General features: G+C 39.1%; 1 protein-coding gene across 7 annotated transcripts in view; it reads left to right on the forward strand.

Moving 5' to 3' along the window:
• POU6F2 (POU class 6 homeobox 2) overlaps positions 1–17717 on the forward strand; it is a 536643-nt gene that overhangs the window by 106115 nt on the left and 412811 nt on the right. For 6 of the 7 annotated variants that reach the window (XR_012799221.1, XM_075586664.1, XM_075586659.1 and 3 more), the window contains exon 2: positions 12644–12815. Coding sequence is in view for 6 of the 7 variants with exons in the window: in XM_075586664.1 (XP_075442779.1) it covers positions 12644–12815 (172 nt within the window). In the remaining variant the exon portion in view is untranslated. Of the gene's footprint in view, positions 1–10988; positions 11320–12643; positions 12816–17717 lie in introns of those variants that run through there. The other variant, XM_075586661.1, reaches the window with a different exon arrangement.

Below are 17717 nucleotides of genomic sequence, written 5' to 3' on the forward strand. Positions count from 1 at the left end.
CTTGGCGTGGGACAGAGGGATAGAGGCCTGCATCTGAGGAAGAGCCGGGGGGCCCGGCCACGAGAGGACCGGCAGCCAGGCCTGGCCAGAGGTCGGGCCCGACTTGCAGCGCCAGCCGGCCTGGCCCCCCCAGCCACTGGACCCTGGACACCTGTCTCTTATGTCCACCCCTGTCGGCAGCCCTGTATGTATATTGCATGGAAATACAAAAAGGAAGATAAGTAAATGGAGATATACACAAACATCTACTATATATCTACAGTATATATCAAAAATATATATTCAAAAATATTTATTTAAATAATGGCATTTGATTTAAAAAAAAAGTTTAACATTTTATATCTGAGAGTATATTTTCACTGGTGTTTTTTTGTTGGAATTTCATCATATTAAAGGTCCTACAACCTGGAAGTTTTTTTGTTTTTTATTTTCTGGAGTACAAATTGCTATTGTACTGCATTCATTCCTGGCTTCTTATCACCATTTTACAGTGACCTAATGCAACAATGTTTGCCTCGCTGGCCACAACAGATTTTAAGCATGACCAAGGATTTAACAAACATGACAATGAACTTCGATTACCATAACACATGGCCGGTCAGGGGTTCTCAAAGTAGAGGGTTCAAACCCAAAAATGCATAACGCATACTCCAATAGATTACTGGTGCCTGCACCATTTCGACAGGTTGTACAGTTATTTTCATTTTAACCAGTAATGTCTTTAAAGGAGCAATCCAAGCACATATAAAAAAAAAATTTAAAATAATAATTTGACACAGGTTTGAAGCAGGGGGTCTCCAGAGCTGAACCCCATTGATTTCAGCTCTGGGGTCCCCTGCTTCCCGGAGATAATTAGCTCCATAGTACGTGGCGGTAGCTGCTCTGCTTGGCTACCAGGGTTGGCTACCAGGGTTTTAAAGTTTCAAGCTCCCGCGGCACACGGGCCATTAGGAATCCAAACCTGATGACATCGCGGATTCCTATTGGCCCACAGGGTGCGAGAGCTTTGAAACTCTGCTATAACATTAACCCTGGAAGCCCAGCAGAGTGGCTACCAGCAGCAACCACGGAGTTAAGTATCTAATGGGGTTCAACTCTGGAGACAGCGCTGCAATCCAGGGCAAAAAAAATGAAGGGAAAAAAGAGCACGGATTCCTGCTTTAAGCATACTTACTGTATACTGTATGCTTAATATCAAAGGGTTAAGTCTCCCAGCTGCAATATTGGTACAAAATATGATGAAAAATACAGCACCACATTTAAAAATGAATATCCAGTTAACGGGGATATTTTACAGTATGTCTCTTGGTACATGATGTTATTGTTTTGGACCGGTATTACCCTAGTTTTCTCAACACACAAAAAACAATATTTAGGTCATAAATCAATCAGCGTCAGATCATGTGCTTTGCCCCTTAGCGTTATTGTTATGAATTCAAACAATTAACAATTGCTAAAATGCTCTGGGATTTTTGAAGCTAATCAGGTGTCACAAAAAGTTTATACCAAATTGTCTTCTGTTGCTGTGCTTCGCATTAGAAACAAAGCAACAGGACTACTGTACATTATCTCCCCATTTCTGAGTAACCCTTTCATCCATTTATTGCCCTGTCTGTTTATTTACCATCCCCCTTTGCAATGAATTCTCCACACTACCTGGCTTAAATGATTATCTTGTTTTTTTACATTTCTGTTAAACTCCTGTAATCTTGTGTTAATCAGTATTGAGACCTGCGGAAGAGAGGAGAACTCTCATACACTTGTGTAGCGCACTCTCCCCCACCCCCTGGGGGATATGGCAGCTACTGTGTGTGTGTTACCTGTGGCTCACAGGAGGCCTGAACCTCCGCTGCTGGGAGCCTGGGATGTACAGTACCTGGTCCGTCTGGTTACAGCGCAAGTTTACTGAACGCGTAATAATAATAGCAGAACCACTCAAGCCTCACAGGACCGTACCCCCACACCGTGCCCACACACATCGTGTCCACACCCCGTGGGGTTTATCCCAAAGTACTGAGATGCCCCTGGGCACCCAACCACCCTGGTGTCCACAGAGTCAATCACCCAAAGTGTGTGTGACAGCACTAGCCACACCCGCGTGTTACTGTTGGTGCACTTGTAGATGGGGATACCTGCCAGGTGCTCCAGCACCCGGTATCACCGACAGAAGAGAACCGTCCATCTCACGCCGTCGTCGTCAGCGAAGGCGTCTGCCTCCTCGTGGGGTGGTATCCGGCAGGAGTGTACCCATGAACACGTTAGAAGATCACATATTATGTGATTTCCCCCATGACTTTTCACGTGCATTATGTTTGTCTGAATGGAGCTACTTTGAAATATTCTGTTATGGATTTCCCGCCAAAACGAGTTGGTGGGTACAATAATGACCACTTCATCAGTAGATTAATTATTTTTCAGGTTATTTAAAAGAAAACTACTACCTGATTAAGAGGTTCATTAAAAGCAATGACTTTAGGTTAACGATTGGTAGAGTGGATGGGCCATGTGGTTCTTATCTACTGTCAATCATATGCGTCTTTGATTATTCATGTACAAGCAATTCAAGAGGTTTTAGTGCAATGCACCAGCATTGGTTATAAGACCCTGTCTAACATAACTGCAAGACACTGGTCCTAACACTACCTGCAAACTCTCTCATAACCTCTCTAATGGGGGGAGAGATGTCTTATTATAGACTCGTCATTGACAGGTGCATAACAAACCCTGCTATTTAAAAGTGTGATGAGTGAGCTTCAAACCAAGGAGGAGGGCTCGCAAATCTCAAAACAATTGTTTACTACAGTAATTGAAATTTCCAAGCACATAGAACTCCTGCAAGCTCATAACCCACACTCACCACACCATATATATTTGTGTCAAAAGGGCTGCTACTGCGTTAGTAACCTTCAAAGCTTTGGCCAAAGAATTTGACTAAATGACCCTCACTTATGAGAAGAGAAATAGTTAAGTATTTAACTACATCATTTGTCATATTAGATGTAGCATTGAGGCTTTTTGTCTGTTGTATACATTACTTCACACAAACACAGTAACACTCCTTTTGACACAAATATATACAGTATGGTGACTTGGGTTTGGGTTCTGAGCTTGCAGGGGTTGTGTGTAAATGCCGTACCCAACAGCAGTATTGCAAGACATATCAGTAGTTGATGAGGCAAGGGCAATGGCGTATGAAAAAGAATGCAGAAACATTCTTGAGGAACCTAATGCTTAGTGTTGTGCATCTGTTGCAGTTATACTAACTGTTAGGTAGATGGTGCTGTCCAAGCAAGCTTCACTATTATTTGTTTTTGTTTACATAGAACCTGTGTGTTCATTGATAGGCAAAGCCGACAACTGGAGATGATACGTTTACTTACTAAATGAAATCCTAGTATATGTTAATAGAATATTAATGACCCCTTTGTCGGTGCCGCAGTGGTCCTACTTTACATCTACAAACATAACGTAGTCCATAAAGGTCCCACCATCTTTACCCAAGCATTTAGAGTGAAATTATTGGTTATTTTCACTGTGAAACAACATGAAGTCTCACAGATTTAGTTCACTCCAGCACACCTAATCCCATAAACAGTATATATAATGGTACATCATTTTAATGGACAAAGTGAGTATCTTTTTTATTGGAAGCAAGAGCACTGCAATTTTCTACGTTGGGCTTGGGGACACCTTGGATATGTAGGATCAAAAGGCTCTAAGGTATGAAAACAATTCTGTACTTCAGTCTGGGTCACATACTTTGTGAGATACTTTTAAACATTTAAAGTACTTTGTTATAATACTTCTACACATCTTCCAGGTGCACTGATGCAAAAAAAAGTGAGAACAAAGCGCATTATAATCACAGGAAACGTTTACATTAATGACAGGCCAAGTAACTACTTAGGCTGCGTCTCCGCTAGCGCCGAGCAGGCTGAGCGGGCGGCGCTTGGCGAGGTGACTTGCATATATATATATATATATATATATATATATATATATATATATATATATATATATATGCAAGTCCCCACTCGCGCGTATGCATGGGCACACACGCTCGGCGCTTAGGTGAAGAATTTTTGTTAACTTTCTAGCGCGCTAAGCTTCCCCTGCAGCATACCCCCCTCCCCCCGCGAGCGCTTGCGAAAACAAAACTTTACATTACATGTCTCCAACAAATTTCAAAAACAGTTGTTTTTGTTAATCCCTGATGCAAGTAAGAACTATTGATACAAAGTAACTTGATACATTGATCGTAAACAATGTGTATTGTACCAATATTTTGCGGCCAAAATGGCCATTCGTGAGCTTGATACAAAGAACCTTTGATATTCTACTGAGAAAAAGCAAATACAAATAGTTCCTTCGGGCTAAACAAATCATGTACCTGTGTAGTGTTACCTCCTTTAAATGATACAGCAGAGCTGCAGGGAAGAGAAATAGCAACTGAGCACAACACAAGGATGTGATTAGAACATCAGTGATTCCAAGTACTGTACAGGACATAAAGGTAAAAAAAACACAATGGTGAGGAAAAAGGGTTCAACTATTGTCCCATAAAATAAGAAATTACACCTTTCCAAGGCTGTAAGCAACAGATGAGGCCATTGTGGATACAGGATACGTTTTATCAGTGACACCAGACTAGACTGTACAAGATAGCAAAACATGTACTACAACTAGTCAACTACAGATGTTATCATTAGGCTCAATGGTCACAGTGTAGGCAGACGTTCTACACTACACCTGAGTAAATCATAGGCATTTCAAGGGAATGGATTGTAAGGCGCCTTTCAGGAAATAAAACCACAATGTAAAATCCCAATGCAAATCTCTCCGCTTGTAGTTCTACTACGCTCTTATTTGTCTTAGTAACAACTTTAGTGGCTTTTGTATTTACACTGGCGCCCCAAAAAATGGAATACGGCTTTTTTCAATTCTTTATGGAATGAGAAATCCTACAGTTATAACACATGTGTACACACATAAAATAACACATTAATAAGAGTACCACACATTGTGTGTATATGATGCAGAGGTCTATGGGGCACCTGCATCAAGTGCCGGTATGGGTTATCATACACATTCTGCCATTAGCTTCCGTTCAAATCAATAGGAGTTAACGCTGAAACGGGTGTGATAACCCGCACTGGCCCTTGATGCGTGTGCCCCAGCATCCATGAGATGTAGATTAGTTGCCGGGTGTTGTAACTTTTCATAGAGTAATGAGACAGTTCCTCATAGATGTTTAGTAGTTCTACATGAAAAACAAGCAGGGGGGGTAACATCTTAGCTACTATGCCATGGGACCCCTGGAGTGCAAGACCCTATGACGTAGTAGTTACAGGACTCCCAAAGGGTTAACGAATATCTTGCGCAGCCTCTAAAATAAGAGTTTATAAAACATTACAAAATTGCCCTATTTTAATTTGTGAACGTTCCTTCAATTTTTTTTATTTGAATCAAAGGGTATTTGTCAATTGATGAGGTCAAATGTTTGTCTCAAATCTTTTTTTTTAAATTATTTTTTATGTGAACGCGGATGAAACTCTACCAATTCTCACCAATATTCCCCCAAAAAATATTACCTAGATTTTTGTGCATTTCGGGGTCAAAGTTGCTCTCTGCAAAATATATTGGTGTTGGGTGGTTTTTGGGGATGTTTTATCCATTTTTTGGCCAGCTGTGAATAGTAAAAATACAAAGCAATGGCAAATGTGCATCGATAATTCACAGATCTCCAGTGTACAGAGTATGTTATTGTACACGTTCGGAGCGGCTCCGTCCGAACAAACATAACATGCGCCAGAAGTCCGGGAGGAAATGGCGTTATCGATGATCTAATGCAGGAGTGCCAACCCCAGTCCTCAAAGGCCACCAAAAGCTCAGGTTTTCAGGATATCCCTGCTTCAGCACGGGTGGTGCAGTCGAAGACTGAGCCACTGATTGAGCCACCTGTGCTGAAGCAGGGATATCCTTAAAACCTAGACCTTGTGGACTGTAGTTTCCCACCCCTGGTCTAATGTGTTAGCGTGTACAGCTACATCTGATATTAAAATATCATTACAAATAGGATTGCCAAGTGGCTTCTCCAAAAATACTGGAGGTGATGATCAAAATGATAAAGCACTTTGCGTGTGAAACGCGTTACAGTGGCAGCTTCAGTACTACCTTTCATGTTTTTTATCAGTCAATAAATACTTTTGGTCACTACGTTCCCCCCTCTTCTGATTTTGCTGTGCACCGGCATTTTTTCCATTGTGGATCCTTTTCAAGTTCCTATTACCCAGCAGCAGCCAATCAGGATGGAGGTCTGCTGCCTAGCCCCCTGGCAACAGACCTGCTCGGGCAATCCCTTACTGGACAGAGAGTCCAAATACAGGACCGTCCGGTTCAATACTGGACACCTGGCAACCCTAAATGACAGGTGCTTGAAAAGATGTTATCAGATACTGTGACATACCACTTGGCTAATAAAGCTAGCGAAGACAAAAAAACCCCATTATTTCATAAAGGAATATTTTTGTCTCTCAAATGCCTTACTGAATACAGGCATGCCCCGGTTTAAGGACACTCACTTTAAGTACACTCGCGAGTAAGTACATATCGCCCAATAGGCAAACGGCAGCTCACGCATGCGCCTATCAGCACGTCCTGAACAGCAATACTGACTCCCTACCTGTACCGAAGCTGTGCGCAAGCGGGGAGACTATAGAGCCTGTTACACATGCGTTATTTACATCAGTTATGCACGTATATGACGATTGCAGTACAGTACAAGCATCGATAAGTGGGAGAAAGGTAGTGCTTCACTTTAAGTACATTTTCGCTTTACATACATGCTCCGGTCCCATTGCGTACGTTAATGCGGGGTACGCCTGTATACAGTTAAATTGCTGATCTGAAGATTTTTGCCATAGACATTGGCCTAATGATACAGCTTATATCTCCTGAACAAAGTGTCAGATTAAAATAAATAAATAAAGCTTTGAATAGATAGTACGTAAAAAAAATAACATGAAAGTGATTTACTGACGTTTTCTGCCTGCAAACCGGGGCCAAAAATCAATGGAAAATATTTTCACCAGATTTAACAAAGAAATTGCCTACTGCTATCATTGTGATTCAGTTTAATGCTAATGTTTACTAGCTTTATCTCCGTTTTGCATGTGGGATACTTTAGTAAATAACCCCAGAGAGGTATATTCACTAAGGTGTGAATTTGCATTATTGCTTTTAATGATTTGCCAAGTTAATGACTGCTAAGCTGTCCTATTAGCTATATTTTGCGTATGCATTATAAACAGTGCTGTTAGCTCAGAGAAATAAACATTGATCCTGATCTATCAGAATTGTATATTATAATGCTATATTCTTTCCAAAGAATCCAGCCAGGAATCCAGCCAGGAAACACATCAACCAAAGGGAGAAATGAAATGTTAATATATAACCAACAATTTAGCCTGACAAGGACAGACTGATCACATTGATTACATTGATTATCTCTCAGAAATTCACATTATACATACAGACAAGGCCAATTTGTTGCTCAGAGAGTTCAAGATAGATATCATTAAAGAAAAGGAACAGCAAACAACACAATGTACAACCACTCCTGGTATAAAGAGAAAGGGATATTGTAGTCTTACAGGTCACTTAAAGGGGCAATCCCGCCTGTAACCAAAGTGTACTAATGGCAGAGACATGTTTAAGGGGTCACATCTGAGTATTGGGGCCAAATGTAACAAAACGTATTTTGAAATATATTATTTGAGCTTATTGTGTAAAAATTGTGAGCTGAGGCTTACGAGGGATTTGATTTCCTCTGGCTGCTCCCTTTTGTCTTATGACAGAGCCCCTCTTTCTCCCTTCCCCATATCTTTATTGGTTCACTGATAAGGACAGGGTGGGTTAAGGATGAAGAAAACACTTGATTGACAAACACATCCCCCATTCAGCGGCTCCTGAGAAATACAATTTGCAATTAATTTCCAAACACAGAAAAGCAGCCAAATCCTTGCTATTAGCAAGGCTGGATTAGTTAAAGGAAGCCGATGAGATTGCTAAATTGTTTACTAAAGGTTGTTATGGGGGGGGGGGGGGGGGGGAGGGCTAGCTCTGTGAGGTTGCAGCTGCAGTGTTCAGTGGCTGCTTAACCTGGGCTACCAGAGGGGCCAATAACCCATTGCAAAGCATTGCAGACCAGTAAAGCACTGCTATGATTTCCTACACCTAGTGAATTATAAGATTCATACAGTAACAGAACACGTATGAAACATCCTGTTTAAAATTTTTAAAAAAGCCGGGCGCAAAATGTAAGCACACATTGTGTAATGCAGCAGTGTTCGAAACGAAAAGTGACGCAATCACTGCATGTTAGTGCCCAGAATCCTTGTCTGCAGCTTAACTACTGGGAGACAGGACAATGTATAGAGTGTTCCGGCTGCAACACTGGTGCAAAAATATTGCATCAGATTTCTGAAAGGATAATATTCCATATGATAAAATGGGATTTTGTATCACAATCCATTTGTTGCAGTTTAGCTGCTCCAATTTGTGCCAATTTTGCAGTCAGGGGAAATTATGATGTAGATCTTCAGAAGGTCACAAATTTTGTAACAATCTGTTATCTCTATTTAATGTATCCATATACGTAACACATACAGTATCCCTAAAGGTGCTTAATGCTACGATGTCCTGGCATTCTCCTTAAAAATAACAGATCCTTACATGTTAACGGACCTTAGGCTTACTCATACGCAAATCATATGATAACGAGCAGTTTGCCTAATAGAGATCCCCAAACCTCCGTTAATGTTAGCGCATGGGAATAAGGCTGCGATATTTAGCACCTTCAAAAAGCTGCTCTCTCACAGCCAGACCATGATTATCATTGAGTATTTCTGGGAATAGCCTGAAAGCAATGTAAGGAGTATAGGACTTAACCCCTTCATTATAAAAACGTGCGTGTCATACAAAGATACTGTATATACATTATGGATCATATAAATGTCTGAAACACATAATAAACTATATTATGTTTTTTAGTGATTAAAGTGATATATTTGTGTGAACTAATATATAATGTAATAATGACTGTATAAAGTATGTGTGTACAATAATGTATATCCATACATACCTCAACAATATACATTAATATTAAACGTATATTAATGTCCAATTAAAATAAATGATGTAATGCATCACAGAGAAAACACATTGGTAAAAATCGCACTTGTTTCGATTGGATTTTTTTTTCTTTGCAATTTTCTTTGTGCTGGAATTGCACCATTTTTTTAATTTATATTCCTCATGGATTATAAAGAATATAAATATACAGTATAACACACTATATATAAATGATATGTATATTATATATTATGCACTATAACATATCAATTATATTTTATAAACTGTATATGTTAGTAATTACAAAAAAGGAAATATTGCTGTCACATATGAACAATTATGGAACGCTGTCTCCAGTGATTCCTACCTTTCCCTTTGGGCCACAGTAGAAATAACTGGCTAATGTTTCCTTTCTATGGGTATCCTATCACTTTGTGATGGCCTATTCTAAGGGCGGTGACTTGAGCCAGAGGTGGTGTGGCACAGTTCCTGTTTAGTATAAGACTTCTGCTTATCAACGTGGGAATCACCAGGGAAGGTCCAACCACTGAATTAATCTAAGAATTGAATGAAACATCATAACATTGTTTTATTTTTTTGTTTTTTTTAAACTCTTATATATTCTCAAGTGTCTCCACATGATCTCTCCAGATTGTAAAAGCTTTCCTCTGTACTAGATTTCCTGCCGGTTAGCACCTATCTCAAATTGGTCTCACGAGGCTCTTGCTTGTCCACAGTATTATATTGCCTTCTCTTTCCTTATTTTCTGACCCCTTTGATCTCCCAGCCAAAAAGCCACGTTCAACACCCTCTTTGCCTCCAGTCGTGCCCCTAGTTGCCATTATGCGCCGGCACCCCCTTACTCGGAGAGAAAGTGTTTTATTTAGTAATTAACAGTGTAAAGGGGAGAGAAGCTGTCATGTTGGTTCTTAAGCTGGAGAATGTGATGAAAGATGATATCAGCGATCCCATCCTTTCCACTTGTTTAGGATTGTCAGGATGAGAAATGTCAGCATTATGAAAGCTCAGCTCTGCTCTTGATATGATAAAACCCTTCAAAAGGCAGCACCTACCCCTCTCTCCCTCCCTCCCTCTCTCTCCTCTCCCCACTCTCTCTTCCTCTCTCCTCCCAGCCGCCCTCCCCCCTTTCTTTTTCCTTTCTCGCCGCCACCAGTTTCCCCCCCCCCCCATTTTTTATTTATCTTGTTTTATTAGAGGGCAGAAATATAATTCTTTTCTTTCTTTCTATTATAAGCCGGCCCTTTTTTTTTGTTTTGTTTTATTATATGTTTCACCACCCCTAATGCTCCACTGAAAATTACCTTGTTAAATGACAGTGTCAAAGCCATGAATCCTTTCCACCAGCCCCTCCGAGGTTTGAAACAGTCAACAGACTGTAAAGAATAAATAATAAAAAAGTATTGATTATTTTGATGACTGCGGGATTCAATTAAGTATTAATTTTGCCCTCCAGTGGTCCTATCAAGGTATTCAAACGGGAGGATTCGACTCAGCTAAATGCATGCTGAGTGCTCTAGCCTTAAATAGGGAGAAAATGTGTTTACCTACAGTATTTGAAGAGGAGTGCATTGATGCAGAGGGTCCAATATTTAAGTGCTGTGCAAATTAAGCCTCGGTGACAGTGACATTGTTTGCAGCGATATGAGTATTGACTAAAGAAGTGCATTTGATGACAGCTTAAACTATTTGTATTGATTAACATTTTCATAGATTATCATGTGTCATATCAAATTCACTTTTCAGACATGAATACATTAAAAAACCCACAGGCAGGCATCGACCAATGTGATTATGGGGCATTAGGAGCGCCCTAGCCAACCTCCTAGCACGCTGGTCACCTGTTCTCTGCATAAGAATCATTTAGGCATGAACTTTGCAATAAATAGCTGTCAGATAACACCGTAGGGTCATTTGTACCATCGCCTCCTATTTTGTTTTTGCTTTTATTTATTTTTTTACGAGACCCTCGATCTTGCACATTCACACAACCCATATGATTGTGCAAACGGAATAAGTAAAACGCTGTGGTGGGGAAGAGTCCTTGACCCCATGATGTCCTCTGATTGAGATGAAGATACTATAGATCCAATCGGCAGGAAATTCATTTTGTTTCTACCTTTTGGGGCCTTAATGCCACCAAAAGACAAGAACAATAGCAATCGTTTTGTAAGTATTCATGGCTAATTTCGTTTTCCTTTTTTTTAATGCATTTAAAAAGAGGTTAAAAAAAAAAAAGATGTATAATATGTTTTGTAAATATCATTATTGAATTTATAATCTAAATGTGTTATCCGCCGCTGTTTAGACCATAACAGTTTTGTGGTTGTGATTGTTCTACAGAAAACTGTATTACGTGGAGGTTGGGAGAACTTTTATTGGACCAGCGTAGAAATTACGAGTATATGATGTTGCACGTGAACTTTGAAGGCGTAATAGATGTCTCCTCTCTAGATGGGATTTCTTTTTTTTATTGTGAATGCTTTTAGGAAGTTGATGCCACATGCAAGTTAGACTGCAAATTAAATGTATAAAAATGTTTTACCAGGAAGTAATACATTGAGAGTTGCCTCTCGTTTTCAAGTACGTCCTGGGATTGTGATACAGTATGTGGCAGTATATTCCAGCAGCCCCAAAACTTGGACTCTTGATTTTATAATATCTTGCCACCAATATTTGAAATATTTTTTTTTTTGTATTGTTTAGGTGTAAATAGTTCTTAATCCTCATAGTGCTGGCCAATATGCTGCTGAGTCTTCCAGCACTGAAGGGATTTAGGAATGTAGAGAATGTTTATTAATAATATGATTTGTGCATTTCCCGCATATTCTGCCATCTACTAAAATGGTACAGTACTGTAGATAAAAAAAAAAATGTGTTTTCAAAAGGATAAAATAAATAGACAAACAATTTAGTATATTAGTTAAAATGTGATGTCTGCTATGTATGTAAAAAACATGTGTTTTATTCTTCTTCACAAAACTAATTTTATTGTTGTCTAATTAGAAGGTATTTGCAAAGCAGATCACTAGGGGGTGGAAGAGAATGATATAGAGGTGACATACGCAGATAATCACACACTTGTACAGTGAGCAGAGATCCCTGCTTAAAATCAAAGGTGCCTTATTACGTCTCAGTGCAGTGTAGAAGCAGAGCACACACAGTATCTCACATGTTAAAAAGATGCTGGTGGTAAGCATGCTTTTAAAGAAGTTCGCTCTCCCGAAAGCATCCTGAATCTCTCACATGCTAGTTGAGCTTTAATAGGGTGGGGAGTAATGGAAAACTCATTGGATCTGTAATAGCTCTTCACTTGACTGCAGCCAGCAATAACAACAGGAGCAGCTGGGGAGATAAGAGAGAGAGAGAGCTAGAGAGAGTGTGTGTGTGTGAGAGAGAGAGACAGGGAGAGAGGGGGAAGGTGTTGGACAAAGTATTCCAACACCAAAGCCTCCACTTCAGTTTCCTCTTTATTTTACCCCCCCATTCCCAGGATCCAATGATAGCCGGAAAAGTCAGTAAGCCGTTGCTGCTGCTGCGGAGTGAGATGAATGCAGAGCCGAGAGGTGAGGACAAGGCAGCTACTTCAGACAGTGAGCTGAACGAGCCCCTGTTTGCGCCTGTGGAATCAAACGATGGCGAGGACACTCCCAGCAAGCTCCTCGGTAAGTCTGTCTAGGTATTTAATTTCACTTCTATACCATGTTGTCCAGAAGAGCAATTGTCTCCCCCTGCTCTGTATTGTCACCCTATATTTTCACTCTAACCTTTACTCTTAACTCAATTTGTTCTCTACGAGCTGTCCTGAAAACAGCGCTGCTCGCAGGAGCAAAGCCTTAATCTTCTGGTCATTTGTGAATTAAGAAAGTGTATCTATTATCAACCCATTTAGTTCTTGAGGGGCCTACAATGCTTATGATTGCAGATCTCCCCTCCTCCCCCTACCCCCCCAAGCACCGGATGGTTTAAATTGGAGGACAGACTTTTCCTTTGATGAGGGATTGTTATTCCTGTAACTATTTTCTCCGTTCCACCTTGTATTCTTTTTTGATTTATGCGTAGGCAGTTACAGTAGGGGCAGCTAAATATTTCGTATCAGCGGTTGCCTGTGATTTTAAAGAGATAACATACATTCGCACCCATCTCACACGCATTTAGTAGATAAAGAAGGCAATTCAAAATTGCAATGTTGGGGACCCACAATTGACCGCAGGAAGGGGAAAGAAAGAAAGCATCCCATCTAATCATTGGAAGGGAAATAAACATATACTACTCCTGCCGCAGATCCTAAGCAGCGTGCGGTGTATTACACTTTATCACGGGCATTAGTCATACAAATGGATAGCATCCTGGAAGTCAACTCTGGCACCTGCGATCTCCAATTACACAGAGGAGCAAAGGCTAGGGTGAGTGATATTGCTCACAGAAGATATATCAGACTTCAAAGTCTCATTTTCGGGGTGGGATGAAGTAATCAAGTACCGTGTTCCATTCATTTATTTTCACGCCATATCGATATTTTTCAAGTTAAGCAACTGAAAACCATTCCAGGTTATTATTATTATTATAAAAAATCATAATCTTTTTATTTGCTATTCGACCCCGTATTTTGGGAAGGAATTGCAAAAGACAATTTGCGGCTATGTAGTTCTTACGTGAATGTTTAATCTGCACTTTACATTTTCGACTACACAACGTGCAGTCCAGTTTGAATCATCGATTTTAAGAAAATGACACAAAAGTAGCCACCTGGTATTAGGTCCTTGTGTTTTTCACCATTTTTGAGCGATATACTGTACGGTGTATGTGAAAAATAGGTTTGGCTATTTCCTACAGTAGCACAGAGTAAAACTATTAATATACTGAAGAGTTATGGACCACTCTGTATATTTCATTATATCATGTTATCCATGAATTCTGTAAGCTTTTCAGTAGTAGAGCGACCTGTAACACAGATTTGATGGTTGTTAATATTGTATGTAATACATATAGATATATTCCACTTAGCCCTGTGTGTTTTGCCGTAATGCTCTTGCATAAAGTTTTCTGGACTGACATTAAAACGTGTATACAGTACGAGCAGCAAGGAAAGAAGTAAAACTGATTTAGTACTTTCCCTTTATCATGTGGTTATGATTTCCTAAAATAGCAGCAAATATGAATGCGTTGTACTGCAATACTAAGTGAAAAAGGGAAGAAAACTGATATACGTGAAAAGGTAGGATGGGAAAAAATGTAGAGAAGAGATGTTGCTGGTTTGTACCTTAGAATAGAACTTGTGGAAAAGTGCATTTAAACTTAGCAAAGGTGTTTTTGTTATTGTTGATAATGCTGTATATATATATACGTACGTACACATACATACACACTAGTGGACAATATTTTGGAAACTTTAAGAAAGATTGGTTTTATCCACGTTTTATGCTGATTATGTAATCTATGTAATTTTTAAATAATATCAATTATACATCACTTGAAAATGTATTTTATACTGATTTTAATGATGGAATGTAATGATGGATGTATTCTCTCTATCTCATATATATACAGTATATGACACACACACAAAAATATATAAATAGTACAGTAGTTTAGAGGTAATGTCGCTGACTTTGAAGGTGGCAGGTGACCCCAGTGACAGCTGCCTGTGACCTTGAGGGAGTCACCTTATCTCCCTGTGCCTCAGGCTCCAAAACTAGTTCTACAGTGCAGGGATTCATTGTGACTGCACAAGGCTACATACAGCGCTGTGTACACTGTCAGTGCTACAGTGTATAAGATTGTTTTTTGTAAATATACGTATGAGGGAGACCATGTCTTTGGTTAATGTCATATTACAGCTCCTAGTACTGACGCAGTTACTCACGTCTACATTAGAAAACTTCTCTGGAAGTCTTTTTATTGAAATCTCTCAAAATGTGTAACTTCAACGCCTTCATTTCTTGAAAATACTTAAGAAAAAAATATATGCCTGTAACATTGATGAAACCTCCCATTAGGTCTTTCCATAAACTTAACAAAAAATGCTTTCCCATTTTAAAACCTCTGAAGAAATCTCAGATTATAATAATAATATAATAATAGCATGTTCTTGTATAGCGCTGCTTGTTTTACGTAGCACTTTACAGAAACAGGTCCCTGCCCCGTGGAGTTTACAATCTATGTTTTTGGAGCCTGAGGCACAGGGAGATAAGGTGACTTACCCAAGATCACATGGAGCTGACACAGAGTTGAACCAGGTTCCCCTGCTGCAAACTTAGTGCCAGTCAGTGTACAGTATTTAATCACTGAGCCACTCCTCCCTTGCTTTACTATTCCCAGGGTTTGCACCTTATTTCACTGCAAATTATCCATGTTTATTTATTAAATCAAATGGTCATCCCCTAAGAAGAGGAATCATAACCAATAAGAAAACTTGAGAGAAATAACTAAAGCCAGTTTAAGAAGTGACTTATCTACAGTATGTCATCTCTTTACATAAGCAAACACAGCACCTGTAAACTAAGAACACAAACTCAGTGCTTCACAAAGACAACACAGGAAATTATAATAATACAATAAGCACAGCAAAGTCAGACAATAGGACAGGAAATCACTTCCCCGAAGAGCTTACCGTCTAACACCATATATATTTGTGTATACAATTAGTTCTACTGGGATTGTGACCTCATATATAGTGGAGTGGCTCAGTGAGTAAAGACACTGACTGGCACTGAGTTTGAAGCAGGGGAGCCTGGTACAATTCTTTTGGTCGGCTCCTTGTGACCGTGGGCAAGTCACCTTATCTCCCTGTGCCTCAGGCACCAAAAACATAGATTGTAAGCTCCACGGGGCAGGGACCTGTGCCTGCAAAATGTCTCTGTAAAGCACCATGTAAAACTAGCAGCGCTATACAAGAACATGCTATTATTATTAATATATATATTTATATAAAACAAAAGACAAAAAGCCCCAGTGCTACATCCAACATAACATATTACTGTATATAGTTAATGACTTGACTGTTTTTCTTTCCATAAGTGAGGGTCACTTAGTTACATTCTTTGGCCAGCGCATTATAAGCTTGCAAACCCCGCCAAGGTATCCCCTCTTTGGCAAGTCCTGACACTACTGTACCCGGGAAAGCTTTTTGTCTAATGTTGTCTTCTCAGAGACAGTCGCAACATGTTTGAAGATTTTGACTCAAATAGACTCATTGCATATGAATGATCAGTATGCGGCTGTGCATTGCACATGTCTCAGGCGGCATAATCTGCCTCGCAGAGTCCTCTCTTCTTTATTTGCAGAGTAACAATATATTATTTAAGTAACCACAAAACCAGAATACCTGGCCACTAAGAAAATAAGGGCTACTTTCAGTGCTAGTTACAGTATATTGCGGTTTTATATCTATACTGTGTAGTTTGAATTGATAGTGATACCAGCATAGCATTTTATTCACAGGGCACATTCAACTCAAGTCTTATTTTGATATCAGGGAAGCGAGGGAGAAAATATACAGTATAAATGTATATATAATTATTTCTTCTTACACAGCACTGATATTGCGTGCATTGAGTTCCTGCCCCGTGGAGCTTACAATGTAAGTTTGGTGACTGAGGCACAGGGAGATAAAGAGACTTGCCCAAGGTCACAGGGAGTGCTAACAATGGGATTCAAGCCAGGTTCACTTGCTTCAAGCAAGTACCAATACATTTGGGATGATACTTCAGTCCTTCAGAAAGAAAACAGAAAACAAAACACTTGTGAAAATGCGCACCCTTAAAATATATATATATATATATATATATATATATATATATATATATATATATATATATATACTGTATATATATATACACACACGCACAAACATCCATAGAGACAGGTACTCCCCAATGCTTGAAGGCTTATAGTATTCCAATTGGCGTGCCTGTCTCTATGGATGTTTTTGTAGTGTACAGTATCTTATTTTTGCCTCTTGGACAAACAGTGTACCCCAATGTTATAGCACCTGTTGGCTTCAGTGCTCATCTCCTACTAACATTGTGTGTGTGGGTCTATCTATCTATCTATCTATCTATCTATCTATCTATCTATCTATCTATCTATCTATCTATCTATCTATCTATCTATACACGTTTGAAAGCATTTTCACTAGTGTTATGTTTTCTGTTTAATTTGTCGAATAGTTCAAACCATCTTTTAAACACCTCCCCCCCTCCTCCCACAAAGAACGAAAAAAATAAAACAGCTCCGAACTAAGATTCAGAGTTGGAATCGAACATCGAATTTTCAAACTGTTCGGGTCTGAATCAAATTGAATGCCTGAGTCGGCGAAGTTCGGATTGGAATCTGCGAACGGGCCCATCCTTCAAATATATGATATATACATATATATATATATATATATATATATATATATATATATATATATATATAATATATATATATATTATATATATATATATATTATATATATATCATATATATATATATATATATATTATACTGTATATATATTATATATATATATAATATATATATATATATATATATTATACTGTATATATATTATATATATATAA

The sequence above is a fragment of the Ascaphus truei genome, chromosome 2, assembly GCF_040206685.1.
Source record: "Ascaphus truei isolate aAscTru1 chromosome 2, aAscTru1.hap1, whole genome shotgun sequence".
NCBI lineage: Eukaryota > Metazoa > Chordata > Amphibia > Anura > Ascaphidae > Ascaphus > Ascaphus truei.